The sequence below is a fragment of the Nothobranchius furzeri genome, chromosome 1, assembly GCF_043380555.1.
Source record: "Nothobranchius furzeri strain GRZ-AD chromosome 1, NfurGRZ-RIMD1, whole genome shotgun sequence".
Lineage (NCBI taxonomy): Eukaryota > Metazoa > Chordata > Actinopteri > Cyprinodontiformes > Nothobranchiidae > Nothobranchius > Nothobranchius furzeri.
In genome coordinates, this window is record NC_091741.1 from 97,239,873 (window position 1) to 97,255,841 (window position 15,969).

The following is a 15,969-nucleotide window of genomic DNA, read 5'->3' on the forward strand; positions in this document are numbered from 1 at the left end:
TGAAGCAAATCCATGAGGCTCCATCAGAGTAACACTGAATAAGGAAAGCAGCAGGGCCTTTATTTAAAAATCTACCTAATCTTCCATCAATATCCCTGTGGATCCTGACATAAACGTTTATCAGTACCAACCAGAAAGTGCACTTGTTGCAGATTTTTATATAAAATTCTGCATCTGTGCGTGCCTTTTCTAAGTGGTTTCATAAAATAGCTTTGAAATTAAAGAAGCACCAACAGATTTTCCATCCGAGAGAAATGTGTTGCAACACCCAGGTAAAAAAACAAAGGCAAAGACTTTTCTGAGAGCAGTTACAAAGGTTTGTATAAAATGCAAAGCAAATGACAAGTTTAAGGCACGCTGCTTAGTGAAAATGAATTATGAACTCATAAAAACACACGTTTCAATCAAATTTCATGTTAGTTTCAAAACAAATTGAAGTCAGCAGCAACAAGTTCTACTGTTGTCCAAAACAGGCTGGAAGCAGAGATCAAACACACCTTCCTTTGATGTTAAAACACTAAATAATCAGTCAAAATGCATCAGATGAGGGTGATTATTTCTCAAGGCTACAATGATTGATCAGTAATACTGCAAATGGTTCCTTCAGACCTGCCCTTTAACATTCATCGTCTGCTTATATTTAAGGAAAATTTCAGGAATGCAAACTGGAACTGGAGAAAAATGGAAAAGAATAAAGCAATATGTTTTGTTTTGTTCATTGTGGTGAGAGTCACACAATCTGCATGCTAAACAACACGGGGATGATCATGCATTAATAAAGTCATACAAAACATCATTGTGACACGTCCAACATATCTCCACGGCAAACTCCTTCCTTATGTGCCAGAGACTCCCAAATAACTCAAATCTGTAAGAGCAACATCATCAGCAACAGATCCCGCCTCCCCTCTGAGGTGTGTGTGGAGCTCTGTCGCCCCCTCCTGGACCGATTCCACAACAGACGATCTGAGTGTGACGCAGAGGCATCAAGATAGCAAGCTCTGTTTCAGAAAAAAAGCCAGTATGCTCTTTAAGGTTTCCCATTTCCAGTCCTGTGCTGTCCTCTTCCTCCGACAGGCTCCACCCCCTTCTCAAGGCTGAGAGAGACGCTTGCGTTTGAGCTTCTGCCTCGCCATTTCCTCCTTTTTATAGAAAACAGAGGACAAGAGAGCACTGACAACACACACCTCCAGCTGTTCAAAACAAACCAACAGAAGTCCATTCGTCCAACCATCCATCCATCGCTGAGAGCGGCTGAGTGCACACACATCACACGTCTCCCAGCCGTGGTTACAACAAGTTTGTTAGTGAGGCACTCTTCTAACCCCAGCACGTCCGCCTGGACTGTCCTTCAAACCCAAAAGTCCCACTGCCAGTTCACGGCTGCATTCACAACACCAAATTGTGAGTTAAAAAAAGAGTCGGCTCCGAAAAATGTCCTTACATTCTCAATATATTATAAAATAGGACTTTATAAAAGGGGATGTTGCTGGTGTGTATTCACTTGCAAAATATACCATATCAATATGTACAGTCTCCATGCTGCTGGTTAGTCATCACTGCAAAGAGAGAATAGTGATGACTGGTTAGTCTCCAAGTAGCTCACACACACACACACACACACACACACACACACACACACACACACACACACACACACACACACACACACACACGCACGCACGCACGCACGCACGCACGCACGCACGCACACACACACACTCGCACACACGCACACACACACACACACACACACACACACACAGAAATTTACTTACAACACGGCCCTGTGTTAAATCAAAGCCAATAGTTATCATTTCAGTGATTTAAAAACTCATCACACCAGTTCTCTGTATTTTTATTTAACAAGGGACTATGCTGCATTATTCTATAAAATAACTACACTCACCTTATGCCAGCAGCCTGGTATTGGTAGCCCATCGTGTCCCTGTGGGTTAATAAAAGAGGAACGTTTATGCATGTTTACCTTGAAGCTCCACAAATTTTATTTTTTACCATCAGCAAACAAATCATAACAGTAATGTTGATGTGTGCTCTTTTCAGGCAACTGGTGAACAAAAATATTAAATTACAAACATTTGTGCTCAAAGTATCACATTTCCCAGTTTTTCTCAGATTGGAAGCTTTTTAAGGATGTAGCTCTGTAAAAGCTCTTGTAGCTGTCTTGTTTCCACCAGACAAACGCTAAATGAATGGTAAAAGGTCTGTATTTGTATGGCGAGGCCTGCCAAACACAGGCGCCACCGGTCCCTCTGACTGCCACCAGCAGGCAAGGCAGGTTAAGTGTCTTGCCCAAGGACACAACAGCAGCATTCTCTGGTCGGAGCCGGGATCGAGCCTGCAACCTTCGTATTATTGGACAACCCGCTCTACCTCCTGAGCTGCTGCTGTTCCCGAATAAACCCAAAATTTCACACAAAATCTCAATTCTTCAAAGAAACTTATCTGCAATTATGATTAAAACACGATTAGATCCTGACCAAATGAACTATATCCAGCTTCAAGCAGAAAAGAAAAAAGATAAAACATTTCTCTTTTCAGTTATGTCCTGAATTAAACCGCAGCTATTTATCTCAACGTTTCATTAGAATATGTTATTTTAAGCTGATTAATGTCTTTGCTTCTCTAAATTTATTCAGTCTTACTGTGGTCTCTGAACAAAATCACTGATGATGTGTCTCCTAAAAACAAACTGATATTTTCTGTTTATTTCACTTTTTGATCATTTTGATTCGTTGTAATATTAGAGAAGCAAATTCTGCACATTTTAAGTGATGCTAACTAGAAATAAGGATATAAAACAAGAACCACTCAGCATTAGCTTTATGCTAACATTAGTATTAGTAACATTAGTAGCATCAATTTAAGAGAGCTAATAATGTTCTTAAATTAGGCTTTTATGGTGTCAGATCGGCATACTATTTAAATCTGGTATCTCTCGGCACTTTGGCAAATTAATAGCGGGATCCCTGGTTTTTACACGAACAGCCAGTGGATAATAACATTCATCATTGTTTCCACTGTTAACACTAAATGTTGAACCAGGAAGTAAGTGAGGGGTTCACTCATGACATCCAGAGATCAACAGAAGACTAAAACATAGAAGGAAGTGAAATGCTTGAAAAGATGATAGATTAGATGTGATGTAGGAGATGAAAAATAAAAGAAAAGAAGGAAAGAGAGCTACTGTACCACAGGACAGGGGGCCTCGGGGCCAGAAGGAGGAAGAGGAGGAGTTTCAGGTGGAGAAAGCCCCGCCTTCACAGACAGACCCTTAGTCTCATCACAGCCCTGTCAGAGGGTATCAGTTACACAGCATCCAGGAGGAAACAGAGAAAGCAGATGGGATGCTCAAAGTGACACACAGAGCTCTGTGTGTGTGTGTGTGTGTGTGTGTGTGTGTGTGTGTGTGAGTGTGTGTGTGTGTGTGTGTGTGTGTGTGTGTGTGTGTGTGTGTGTGAGTGTGTGTGTGTGTGTGTGTGTCGTACCACAGGACACGGCTGGTCCAGTCCTGGAGGACCTTGTTCTCCCTTCTGTCCCTTCAGTCCTCTCTTTCCCACTGACCCCCGGTCACCCTGAAACACAACCACAGTCAGAAACAACAACCTGGCTACAGAAACAGCCTGGAAATGAGGCTGAAGACAGATCTGCAGATCAAATCATCATTAAATCCGTGCTCACCACTCGTTTGGGTTATTGTTAAACTCACCTTTTCTCCTTTGTCCCCTCGGTCACCTTTGTCCCCCATCAGACCTGGAAAACCCTGAACACAGAAACACAAAGAAGCTAAAAAATGGTATCGTCAGTCAAACTGAAAATACTGCAGCTGAAAAAGTTCACTCACATCTAGTCCTGGCTCTCCCGGTCTGCCCTGTGTACACAGACCCACAGTTACGCCTCATATCTCAGGATCATTTATAAAACAGAAAACGAGACTCTTACTTTTTCTCCTTTTGCACCGGGAAGACCCACCAACCCAGGAGACCCAGGTGGACCCTGGTGGCCGTCCTGTCCCTGAAATAAAATTTCCCATCAGCAATTAATCAAAAATACAATAATGTATGAAAATAACAGGATCCAGGTGCTACTGACATTGTATCCAGGAGCTCCGGCTTCACCCTGCTCCCCCTTGACCCCAACTCCAGGTTCACCCTGTAGAGACAGCACAACACTGAGTCCTAAACAACACACCTCCCTAAAGCAGATACGCCAGGCCTCGCAGGCTCACCTTAGGGCCAGGCATCCCATGTAGACCCTGAAACACAGCATGAACAGTCAGAGGGACGGGTGGAGGTTCATAACCACAAACCTGATGATGCAGAGACTCACCATGGATCCTGGAGACCCAGGGACTCCTGGAGGGCCAGGAGGGCCTGGAGGACCCGGCTGAGAAATCATCTGAATCTGATCCAAAGAGTTAAACAGCAAAGGAGTAAGATCACGAGCAAAGATAAATGACCAACATTTATAAAATGATTTAATGTGGACATGAGGTGAGAAAAATAAAAATGGGGCAAAAAAATGCAAATAAAATTAATTAGAAAATGTGATAAAGAAAATAAGTTTTAGTCAAATATGCTCAAAAAGACAAAAAAAACCCTGAGTGTTACCTTTGTGATGTGTTGCTACATTTTATAAAGCTCATTTTACTGAAGTTATCTAAACTTCAAACTGACTAAACTTTTAAAATTGTTTAATAATGAAAAATTCTGCCTGCTTTAATGCGGTGAAATAAAGTAAAACTGTGTGTGTGTGTGTGTGTTTCACACTAACCAGGTTGTCATCCAGCCTGCAGTCACCCTTGTCCCCTTTCTGTCCATCCATACCCTGATCCACAAACATGGAATTACTTTAATTTGTCACATTTGTAAATTCCCGAGTGACTTGTTTCCCATCAGCACTTACAGACGGCCCGGATAGACCCATTTCTCCTTTCTCCCCTCTTTCACCAGGAGGGCCAGAGTCACCCACGTCGCCCTTTTGTCCCTGAAAATCACAAATAAATAAGAAGATGAGAAGACATATGCGTTGATTTCAGACAGGCAGGGTGCTTCTGTTAGTACTTTTTGTCCGTCGACTCCTGCTGGTCCAGGTAAACCGAGCTCGCCCTACAACAGGAGACAGAAGATTTACTAACAGAACTACAAACATGGCTATTAGGATCTTTTGAAGTGAATGGTTCTGGGCTGTAAATAATTGCTATGAGTAGCTCTTTGGATAGCTTTAGTTTGAAAAAACCCAGATTACTTCTGACTGGATTGACGTGCTAATGGCTAGGCATAGAAAGGCATACAAAAAGAGGGCTAGAGCCATCTTCAAAAACATCTAATACAAAAAATGTTCTGGTGGTTTATACAAACACACAGTTATACTGGAAGACATGTCAGGAAATTCTGACTGTAGCCCTTTTACAAGACACACCGTGCTGGCAAATCAGCAAATTGTTACCGCAACAATGCAGCTCCGGCTGGTAGCCATATTGAAAATAAAAGTAATGACGAGCCGTAAGTTTCGCTTTTGTAAACAGAATTAGCTGAGATGATAATCTTGAGCAATGCAGAGCTCCTGGAGCGTCTCTCTGTCAGAACTGGAGCTCAGATCACTAGGGACTGCACGGGGACAGACACCTTTAGGTGGGAATGGCTTTTATCGCAATAAAAAGCAAGTTATGTCCAAGATAAATGGAAGTCTGCAGCAGCATAGAGACCACCCCCTTACCCCCTTTATGCCGTCATCAGGTAATCTTTCATAAATAGGACACGATTGTGACTGCCACGGTCTGACCACTCATATACGATCTAAAGATGCCCTGATGCCGCCACAGCGTTGTGACAAACTGACGGCATTGTTATGTAAAAACGGCTTGTGAGTTAGATGCAGAAACAGTTAGCTAGCTCCAATGCTAATTTCCTAAATAAACTTTTTCACAACAATTTTTCTTTGTAAATAATTAAAAATGAAAAATACAATTTATGGGCTGAACTGCTATGAGGTTTTTGAGATTGTTTTTCTTTAAAGCACGTGTCAGACACAAGGCCCACGGGCCAGATGTAGCCCACGGAGCATTTTTATGTGGCCCGCGAGATAAATATCAAAAATATATCAAAACTGACCCGCTGGCTGATTTTACCGCAAAGACTACAACTTCCTTGATGCTTTGCGGCGTTAGCGCAGAGCCGAAGCTCCCCCTCCTTTGTGTTTTTTCCAGCGTCTGCTGCCGGTCTCTGCAGCTCCGCTGTCTCGGACAAACTAAACACTCCTCTCACTCAGCGCTGAGTTTACTCAGCTATTTGCCGACGTTGAAGCCCAGAAATTGAGATTTTAACCGCTCAGTAATGTGTTCACAACTGAAAGAGAAAGTTTTCCAACTAACGTCCAGACAGAGCTGATATAACTCCAGCGAGCAGCGACACGCTGAAACCAGCACGGCTCTGTGGTTGTGTTTCCTCCCCGACACACAACAACGTGGTCAAGCTGCTCAGACATGTTCACCAGCACAAACCTATGTGAGCACCTGTTGTCATCTAATGTTGTCATTATTATGATGAAGATGAACAAAACAACAGGAGTCTCCTCCTCAGCTCAGATCAACCCCATGATGCAGGTATCTGGCTGGAACAGGTGAGCATCACAGTAAACCAGTGGAGCAAACTGAGCTTTAAATATGTTGGTTTTGTGCTCTTTTTCTGCTCCAAAACATGAAAGTTAACAGGTGAGATGTTGCATTTTCATTTAAGATAAAATGATATTTTTATTTTGTTGTTGGCCCGTGAGAAAAGATTTAACCTACAGTAAACAGGAAGTGGAAAGGCTGCAGATAGATGAATAGAATAGAAAATCCCTTTATTGTTCCTCAGTGGGGAAAGCTAGACGTCACAGCAGCGATGACACTTATTACAGGAGAAAAAAAGGAGAATAAAAAATAAGAAAAATGAATAAACAAGAAAACATAAATCCTGAATAGATTTTAAAAATGCTGAATATACCACAAGTAATGAATACCACTGATGTGTTTTATTTAAAACTGACTTGCTCGTGTGTAATTTGGTTATTCCACATTCAGTGTTAATGCAGAAATAAGTTTGTTTCCTAATTAAAAGGTTCAAAATTGCATATTTGTTGATAAAGAAAATGTGCAAATTTGCCGTCACTTTTTCAAAAAATATTAAGTTTGGCCCTCGACTCCATCCCAGAGTTTCATTTTGGCCTCGTGTGAGTTTGAGTTTGACACCCCTGCTGTAAAGCAATATTCATTTAGTTGTCACCCTGCTGTGGCTAGCCATTAGCTTGTCAATACGATTAGAGCTCATTTCTGTTTCTTCAAACTGAGGTTGTTCAATGACATCAGATGTTTACAACCTCAACACAAAGACATGAAAGACTTAAAAACACCAAAACGATCACTTTAAGGATGCAAATCAACCAAAACCACAAGGGAAAAGGTTTAAATGTCTTACTTTTTCTCCTGAATGTCCAGGAGGTCCCGGTGGTCCCGGTGGGCCCTGGAGACAAAACACATAATAAGAGAAGGGGTGTTTGAGGAAAAACCACACAGCAGTCATTTAACATCACCCTGTCAGTAAACTGCAGCTTAATCAAACCTTGAGTCAATAACTGATATCAACTCCAATTAGGCGAGTCATTTTTTAAGTGCAGCACATCTTGTACATGTTTGCTGCTGTTTATTTTCACTGTTTATCAGATCTGGAAACTCCTCATACACAGAGCAGTAAACAAATCCGAACTCTGCTGATCACAACCAACTTGAAGCAATTTTATCTCACAGATATTATAAAATGTGGTCTGCGCTGCACAATGCACCCTGGCATCTTTCCTCATTCTGTTGCTTGTTTTGATGCAGAATGAGTCAAAAAGGAGGAGAGCCCAAACATTCATGTGAGTACATTTAACAATGGATAAGGAATCACACGCACATGCATGACATATTTACTCAGTGTAGCCTGTAACGGGTGACAGGCCTTCTAAATCAAACTCCCTAATTTCTACGTCCACAATGTTGCACTTGTTCCTCCTGCCTCTGAAGGCCATCTTGAAGTCATAAGAGGGGAAACCACGTTGCCTCCCAGAGGTGTATAGCTCCTTTTTTCCCCTTTGTTCTCCATGAAAATCATGGAAACTGAAGACGCTTAAAAGCAGCTATTTGATCTGGGATATTTCATCATTGGGAAAGTCATGGCTACGCATGCCAACGATCATGGAAACAACAGAAAAATGGACGACAGTAAGAAACAAACTATTTCAGCATCGTTTTATGGGGGTGAAATGTGAAGACCTGCTTCTCTCGCAAGCAAGAGATCGAAACTCAAAGTGGGTGGCCTAGAGAACGAACGTGTGTGTTTTTACTGCGTGTGTGTGTGTGCGTGTGTGTGAGATAATGTCTGCTGGCTGATCTTCATAGGCAAGAAGCTCCTGATAAGATCTCAGGTTCGTGTTTTCATCGCCTGCCCTGTAACTTTCTCAGGCCGCAGGTTACAGCTTTCCATGCAGGAAGTCATTTCAGATCAGAGCTCAGACTGGTTCCTACATCAAATGCACACAACACTGCAAAGATAGCCATCTTTCAGTAGCAACACCTGATAGGATCAAGACCTTTGATGCAAAGATGGGATTGTGGCAAATGAGGATTTCCTAAAGCTCACAAACGTACATCATGAAGAACACCATGCAGCTGTGGTGAGTTCTAGCATCACAACTCTCTGATCCTTCTCCACGGTTAGGCACATCTCTCCAAACATGTTATCTGATTAAAACACACAGCTGGAATTGGTTTGCTGAGGTCTCGTGTCACATCTAGAACAGGAGGAGCCGGACGTTCGGCGAGGCTCTTCACGCGTGGCTCAAAGAGTGACATCCAATACACGTGAGCAGCCACAAAAACACACAAACCCCTCAAATCAAAGCAGGTGTGGTGTGCGGTGGGAGCACACAACGTCTGAACAGTGGTGTTAGATAAAACCGTGCAGCGTCAGCAGCGGATTACCGAAACGCTGATGGTGTTGATGGCCTGTCAACAAGAAGCGGCAGCAGATTCTGGATTAGATCTCCAGCATGAATTTCCTCACCACAAAGCCATATCTGGGCTGTTCTTTGACTGAAGGTTACATTTCTGATGGAATATTTGATAAAAACGGACCTGGAAAGCATCCAGGAGTTTGCCGTTGAAGTCCACAATGTCTGAGGAGCCTGCAGCGCCCTTTTCACCAGGATGACCCTGCAGACAATTATGTTAAGATGAACACAAATGACAAACTGGGATGAAAAAATAATGTGAAAAATATATTTGATGTGATAAACAAAGATCACACCATGGGTCCTTGTGGTCCTTGTTCTCCCATTTCTCCTTTATCACCCTGTGGAAGAAGCAAACATAGTAGTACAACTCCCTCTTTGTATTGTACATAAACACAATATAGACTTTTACCTTAAATCCTGGGAGCCCGTCCATGCCTCTCTCTCCTTTCTCTCCCACACCTGGCTCTCCCTGGTGCAATCAGCAACAGCCGATAAACATCAATGAATCCATCCATCTATTACCTATACCTGCCAGTAGGCACATAAAGCTCAGCTGTACCTTTGACCCTGGAGGACCCTGAAGTCCTGGATAGCCTGGCTCACCGTCCTCTCCCTGCAGATCAAAACAGCTCAAAATCCTTAAGACCAAACCAACAAACACAGGAAAGAAAATATCTGACAAGTTCAGAACAATAATCTACTGGTAATCCTACCAGCTTCCCAGGCGGCCCCTGTGGTCCCTAAAGCAAAGCATATATAAATATATATATGAGCTTTTATTTTCAATTGAAATTACAAAATCATCTTTATCTTCTAATATGAGTCATATAAATTTGGTGTAAACTACATTCACCTCAGCTCCATCACGACCTGGCAAACCCTGAGAACACACAGGAAAGAAAATTCAACAAGAAAACAAAAAACTTAATCATTTTGGCCACAAGATGTCACTGTTGACAAGCAACTGAGAGTTCAGCGAAGTCTCTGAAAGCTAATGTATGTGATGCATTCATAGAAGACACTGATGGCTTGAGCACGAATACACAAAGGTGGTTGCTTAGAGACCAAATTTGAATGAAGAATATTTATAAAGTTCTGCAGAAAAGTTTTACCACCTCTGATTTCTTCATACTTTTCTCTGAATGAGCCAGATTTTCATGTGATTTGAAAGTCTTTCAGTCGTTTCAGTTGTTTTTTCCTATCCCTTGTTTAAGGCTCCGTGCTGACAGTACTCCTCCTCTGTGACTGGCCAGATAATTGATCAGAAGTGGAGCAGCTCACTGTTTGTTTGCCAGACGGCAGTTTGTAGGCTAATTGTCTTCCCTAATGATTTCATCCTGTACAGAGACATTTCACAAAGCCTCGTTGTGTTTTGATTCATTTTATAGGATCAGAAAGGAGGTAAACATGAGGCCTGTATATGGTGTTTGTATATGATGAATAATAAGTTACATCTGTCCACATCTGGCTCCTTTAGTTTAACAGAATGTTGGATGGAGCCATGTGGACAAGGGCTAAAAGAGGCTTAATATCTGCTATGAAGTCATCCATGGAGATTGCTAGGAGATCTGGCTTTAGAGCTCTCTACCTCTAACACACACACACGCACGCACGCACTCACACACACACACACACACACACACACACACACACACACACACACACACACACACACACACACACACACACACACACACACACACACACACACAACCAAGTAGTGATGTTTACCTGATCCATCAGTGAACGTTTATAACAAACTGTGTATACTTTGGAAGTTTTTAACTTTCTATTCATTTCTCATATTTTAGAATAATGCACAGGAGCAGCTGAGATGTCTCCCAGCTGGTTTTTTTTCGTCTCACACATACAAACCGTTATTCTGATCCCCTCAGCCACTATGTGGTCCTCTTTTACTTCCATCCTTTCAAGCTGCCTTTCAAAAGGACTCTTGAAGCTGTTTCAAGTGTGTTTCTTTGCTAAATGTATAAATAATTACTATTTTACCCACAGTGATACATGATTAAATGTGTGGAAATATCAGTAGCCCACCTGGTGCATCCAGCGTTCAAGTCCAGCAGGGGTTTCTTACTCTTTCTGCTGAAATTATCTAACGGTAAACTGACTTCAGTTTAAAGGTTCATGAAACCATGTTGCATGAAGGACTGTCAAATATAAGAGATTGGAGCTGTTTTAAAGGTACTTTTGCAGCCCTTAAAGAGCAAGCCACCCCAAATCAACTTTTATTTTCTGATAAACTATATAAATGCGTTTCTAATCGTGCTGCAGACACGTGTAGTCAATAGTTTTGCACTTTAGTGCATATTAGTTAAAATTTTAATTTTCTGCCTAAAACTGTCAGTGTTGTGCCATTGTCAGGTAAAAACTCTGCATTGCATTTGACTTTAAATCTGCCATCACTGTTGGCTAAGCGGTACCATAGAACGTTAGCTGGTACCATATGATGTCACAATGTTGTTGTGAGCCTTTGTGTATGTGTGTATTTGTTAGCGGCTCCGCCCTCTCGGCCTGCTAGGCAACAGGTGTGGCTCTGAGTGTGCAAAAAAGCTGAAACTGCTCATTTATTGCGCATTCTCCTTGAATTTTGTTTGGCAAAAAGTTTTGTTATGGCTTACCAACTTGCTAGCATCTTTGCTGTTAATGTTTGCCATGGTTAAGGCCACAGCTGGGTGCTTTCCGCTGATGTGGTAGGCTAAACTTTAACTGCTAGCAATCTCCTTGCAAATAAGGCATATCACTCTACTTTTGTCAATTGGCCTGTTTTTGAAAAGCAAAATTTCCATCCATAGAACCGACAATGTGCTCCTCCATTTTCACTTCTCGTCTCTGCAACTAACTGCTTCTGCTCACCTGGCAGTCACAGGAAGTCAGTCAGCAGCCAATCAATGCCCCCTTCAAGGTTTGGTTAACCCCGGACATAATATATGTAGACACCCCATTGATTGGCGCTGCCTATGGGAGCTGCCGTAGTGGCCCACCACCATCTTGGATGGGTCTCTATTTGCCCCCAGTGCTTACTGAGGCAACGCTGTTACGCTCTCCAGGGCCCAATGGGGTGTCTATGTCTAAGTGGTTAAATCCCTAACAACTCAAGCAAAAGAAGCCTAAAAACGGATTTTATTTCAAGGCAACTCACAAGCAGAAACAGTAAGGTTGTATATAAAAATTTAGATGAACGCAATTAAAAAACACAGTGTGCTAAATGTGGCTGTAATTAATTAATTAATTACTCACAATTAACACAATAATTTGACACCCCTAGGGAATGACGCACTCAACAGCAAAGCGGTAAGCATCATATAACCCTACAATATTGGCAAATTTATTTGAACCATTCATTCATTTATGAGCTCTTGGCTATTAATGTTTGAATGCTGTAAAGCATTCAAACTATAGTGATCCTGTTTCTCTTTATAGTTAATTAGTTACTTAGTTTATTATTCTGCTTCCGTACATTTTTTGGCATTTAACTACTTCCACAATTCTTCAACTATTTACACAATTTTGGTATCAAAATGTTCAGCTCGTTGTGCTTATGCCGGCAATGGCTTTTGGTATTAAAATATTTTATACTTTTTGAGATATTCAGCTTTTTCTGGTATTTTTGGTCCCATTGAAATGAATGGGATTGCTCAATTTTCAGCTAAATCCTATCACTTTTTTGAACTCTTACTCTTATAGTTTAACTTTAACCTAGAGACTTCATTCAAGTTTCTCACAAGACTTTCAGCTATTACCGGTTAAAAATATTTTTGATATCTATTACAGTTTTTCTAAAATTACAGGAGGTACGGCTTGAGATTTTCAGAAAAAATCACAAAAATTATAATGGGGAAAGTGAGGAGCGGTGACCCTCCCTTGCTCCATTTCTGGCATTGTCCCGAGAGAACCACAGGTCCGATTGAAATGAGATGCATGCTGGCTTACAGCTTACGAATATACTTTTGTTTTGAGCTATAATTCATGGATGTTGCTTCTATCCATCCATCCATCCATCCATCCATCCAATAAACCATCTAACATCCATCCAACAATCCATCCATCATTTCATTCATCCAACCATTCATCCATTCCATATCAAGTCTGAACATATGTTAATCTATCAATTTCAGATATCAGTAAATGTTTCTAACTTCACATTTCAGCCAATTTCAAAAATGTTCCTATTAAACTATTCTTATTCAAATGCCAGCTGTTTAAACATTTCAACTTTCAAGTTTTTAATCAATGTTCAAAGATTAAAGTTTTCTGCCGTTTAGCAGTTTTTTGTCCATTCTACACCTATATTCTGAGCTTTATTACACTTGTTGGTGATTTTTGCTTCTAAATCTTTAAATACATTCAGCTCATTTTGACAGTTTAGCTTAGTTTCAGCTTCACTTCAGCTACTCAGCAGCTTCAGCAATCAGTTTCCAAATTTAGCATATGCTGCTAATTTCACAGTTCAGCTAAATGTAAAGATTAAACTGTTAAACTTGCCCTACTGAAATAACGGGCGTTTAGACGTTTTAGTTGTCCAGATTTTTATACAATGTTCACAGATTTCAGTTTTCTGCTGTTTAGGATTATTTTTCTCTATTATTCACTTACTTGTTGTGCTTTTTGGTTGTTCGTGCTTTTTGCTTCTAAATCTTTCAAGACATTCAGCTCATTTTGACAGTTTTGCTTACTTTCAGCTTCATTTCAGCTGTTCAGTAGCTTCAGCTTACAGTTTCGGCTATCCAGCATTCAAACAGCATTTCTGCAAGAAATGCAAATTTTTCTAGTTTTGTTAGCATTAGCAGTTTTAAAGAGACCGCTCACTCAGACTCCTTAGAACAGGGGTAGAAGACGGGTCTATAGAGCTACAAATATGAGGAATTCAGACCTAAGAAATGCAGTTCCACTGTACCGCAACTGAATGATTAAGATGCTAAAAAGAAGAACTTAAAATTTTGAATTCTCCACTTTGGGATGGTAGGAACACACTTTGGTCTCGGATGGAATTGAACTTCACTTGGACTTTAACCAATCAGTCCTGAAGAAGCTAAAAGTTATTTCTCTGAACAGAGGCTGTTCAGGAAGCAGGAAATTATATATGTTTAACCACATGTCAGGTACATTTAAAACACTCATATTTCAAGATAATTTAAATCAAAGTAAATGTTTATTTTAAATGTTTTTACAGAACAATATTTTTTTCTCCCAGACTCAGAGATTCAAATGTCTCAGGATGCGGGTGCTGGCAGGCTTACTTACTCAGACATCTGCCCTCAACATGGGGCAGCTTTCAGAACCACTTTGTTTGGCTGTTTATGTCATGGTCTGCGTCCTGCATCTTCCTCATGTGTCTCCTTGTGTTCTCCATCCCTCTCTAGGTTTCCCCTATGTGTCTCCTTGTCTGCATCCCTCCTCATGTGCCTCCTTGTGTTCCCCAGCCCACTCCAGGTTTTTTTCCCCTTAGGTGTTCCCCCCAGGTTTCAGAGTCCCTGTGTGTCCCCAACTCCCTCCAGGCTCTCTAGGTTTCCCTTACATTTTTTCCTTAGACACCTTTTATCATTAGTCTTCTGTTAAGTGTTTTATCTAGTCTGTTTTCTCCCTCTAGTTCATTTGGCTCCCTTTTCCATTTTTAGGTCTGGTTTCCTCCCCTGCTCTGTTGTGCTCCTCCTCTCTTTATTGGTCTCACCTGTGCACAATCCCCTAGTCACCCAGCCCTTGTGTATATAACCCTCTCTGCATCTCACTATGGTTGTTGGTCCATTGTTTGTGTCAGCATTGTCTCGCCCCCTCTCTAGGTATTTGGAATTTCTGTAGGTCTCTTGTGGTTTTGGATATTCCCAGGGTTTTGATTCTTGGATTTTTGGTTTTTGGCTTCCAGCCCTTTGGATTTACCCCAAAATAAAGGATTTTACGTTTTCACTACTCCTGCCTTGTGTCATCCTGGGTCTGCATCTTGGGTCCTAACCTACCCCAACTCACAGCGTGACAGTTTAGGGTTTTGCAACGCCTTTAATCAACATGAAGAGTACTTTAGCAATGGACTAGCTTACAACACGGCCCCTACCCCGTCCCTCCGCCCGTCTGTTTTTTGTCACATCCTGAGCTGATCTGTTTCTCTCAGCACATGCTCTCAAGTCAACCATGTCAAAACCAACATTTTTCACATGAATCCCTCATTGTTCAGCACCAGAGGAGAGCAGCAGGGCAATTATTTCTCTGAGTAATTGAACAAAAAAATTCTGAAATTTCAAGAACCACAGATTGATGCTGCCACGACTCATGAACTAAACTCGGGGAGGCAGACACTTAATTCTAAGCAACAAAAATCTGCCTCGGGCGAGGAGCACACTATTGTTTGCTGAGGCCGCCAAACTGCCCATGAACTCACCGCAGTGGCAGATCTGTTTCAGTGAGCGCGGCATGAGTTGCGGTGGCAGAAACGAAGGGTGTTTAGGAGAACTTTGAGGCCGCTGACTTACATAAAACAGATGAGACTAGAAGCAGAGTTGCTATTTTTGGAGGATTATTTTAGGTAAACCAAAGTTCACAGGCATCCCCGTAAGAGACAGAAGGGGCAGTTTACTGTGAAGACCCCCCGCCATAGATAGGTGTGAGTCAATGCAGACTCACAAAACACTTTGTGGTAAAACCCTCATTTGATGGTCTGAGATCTGAGCCTGAATGTTTTGATGGACTCACCGGCTCACCAGCAGGACCACGAGGCCCATCCTTGCCAGTGTTTCCAGGGGGGCCGCGGGCACCAGGTTGACCGGGAGGACCAGGAGGACCAGCGGGTCCGGCTTGGCCCTGATCACCCTGATGCAAAGAAAAAAATAAAACTTGTTTTAAAAATGATAAAATCTTGTTTTTTGTGTGTGTGTAAATAAAGATATAAACAATCATTCAAGAATTAAA

The 15,969-nt window shown here is 41.6% G+C and overlaps 1 protein-coding gene across 1 annotated transcript in view; it reads right to left on the reverse strand.

Moving 5' to 3' along the window:
* Positions 1 to 859: 859 nt before the first annotated feature.
* col23a1a (collagen type XXIII alpha 1 chain a) overlaps positions 860 to 15,969 on the reverse strand; it is a 193,654-nt gene continuing 178,544 nt past the window's right edge. The window contains exons 11-32 of the mRNA XM_015943709.3: positions 15,754 to 15,870; positions 9,908 to 9,934; positions 9,768 to 9,794; positions 9,614 to 9,667; positions 9,464 to 9,523; positions 9,348 to 9,392; positions 9,176 to 9,253; positions 9,023 to 9,046; positions 7,479 to 7,523; positions 5,085 to 5,129; positions 4,927 to 5,007; positions 4,795 to 4,848; positions 4,351 to 4,425; positions 4,250 to 4,276; positions 4,114 to 4,173; positions 3,964 to 4,035; positions 3,866 to 3,892; positions 3,731 to 3,784; positions 3,510 to 3,596; positions 3,214 to 3,312; positions 1,910 to 1,948; positions 860 to 1,142 (exon numbers count right to left, since the gene is read on the reverse strand). Of these exons, the coding sequence (XP_015799195.3) occupies positions 1,092 to 1,142; positions 1,910 to 1,948; positions 3,214 to 3,312; positions 3,510 to 3,596; positions 3,731 to 3,784; positions 3,866 to 3,892; positions 3,964 to 4,035; positions 4,114 to 4,173; positions 4,250 to 4,276; positions 4,351 to 4,425; positions 4,795 to 4,848; positions 4,927 to 5,007; positions 5,085 to 5,129; positions 7,479 to 7,523; positions 9,023 to 9,046; positions 9,176 to 9,253; positions 9,348 to 9,392; positions 9,464 to 9,523; positions 9,614 to 9,667; positions 9,768 to 9,794; positions 9,908 to 9,934; positions 15,754 to 15,870 (1,248 nt within the window). The 3' untranslated portion in view covers positions 860 to 1,091. The remainder of the gene's footprint in view (positions 1,143 to 1,909; positions 1,949 to 3,213; positions 3,313 to 3,509; positions 3,597 to 3,730; positions 3,785 to 3,865; positions 3,893 to 3,963; positions 4,036 to 4,113; positions 4,174 to 4,249; positions 4,277 to 4,350; positions 4,426 to 4,794; positions 4,849 to 4,926; positions 5,008 to 5,084; positions 5,130 to 7,478; positions 7,524 to 9,022; positions 9,047 to 9,175; positions 9,254 to 9,347; positions 9,393 to 9,463; positions 9,524 to 9,613; positions 9,668 to 9,767; positions 9,795 to 9,907; positions 9,935 to 15,753; positions 15,871 to 15,969) is intronic.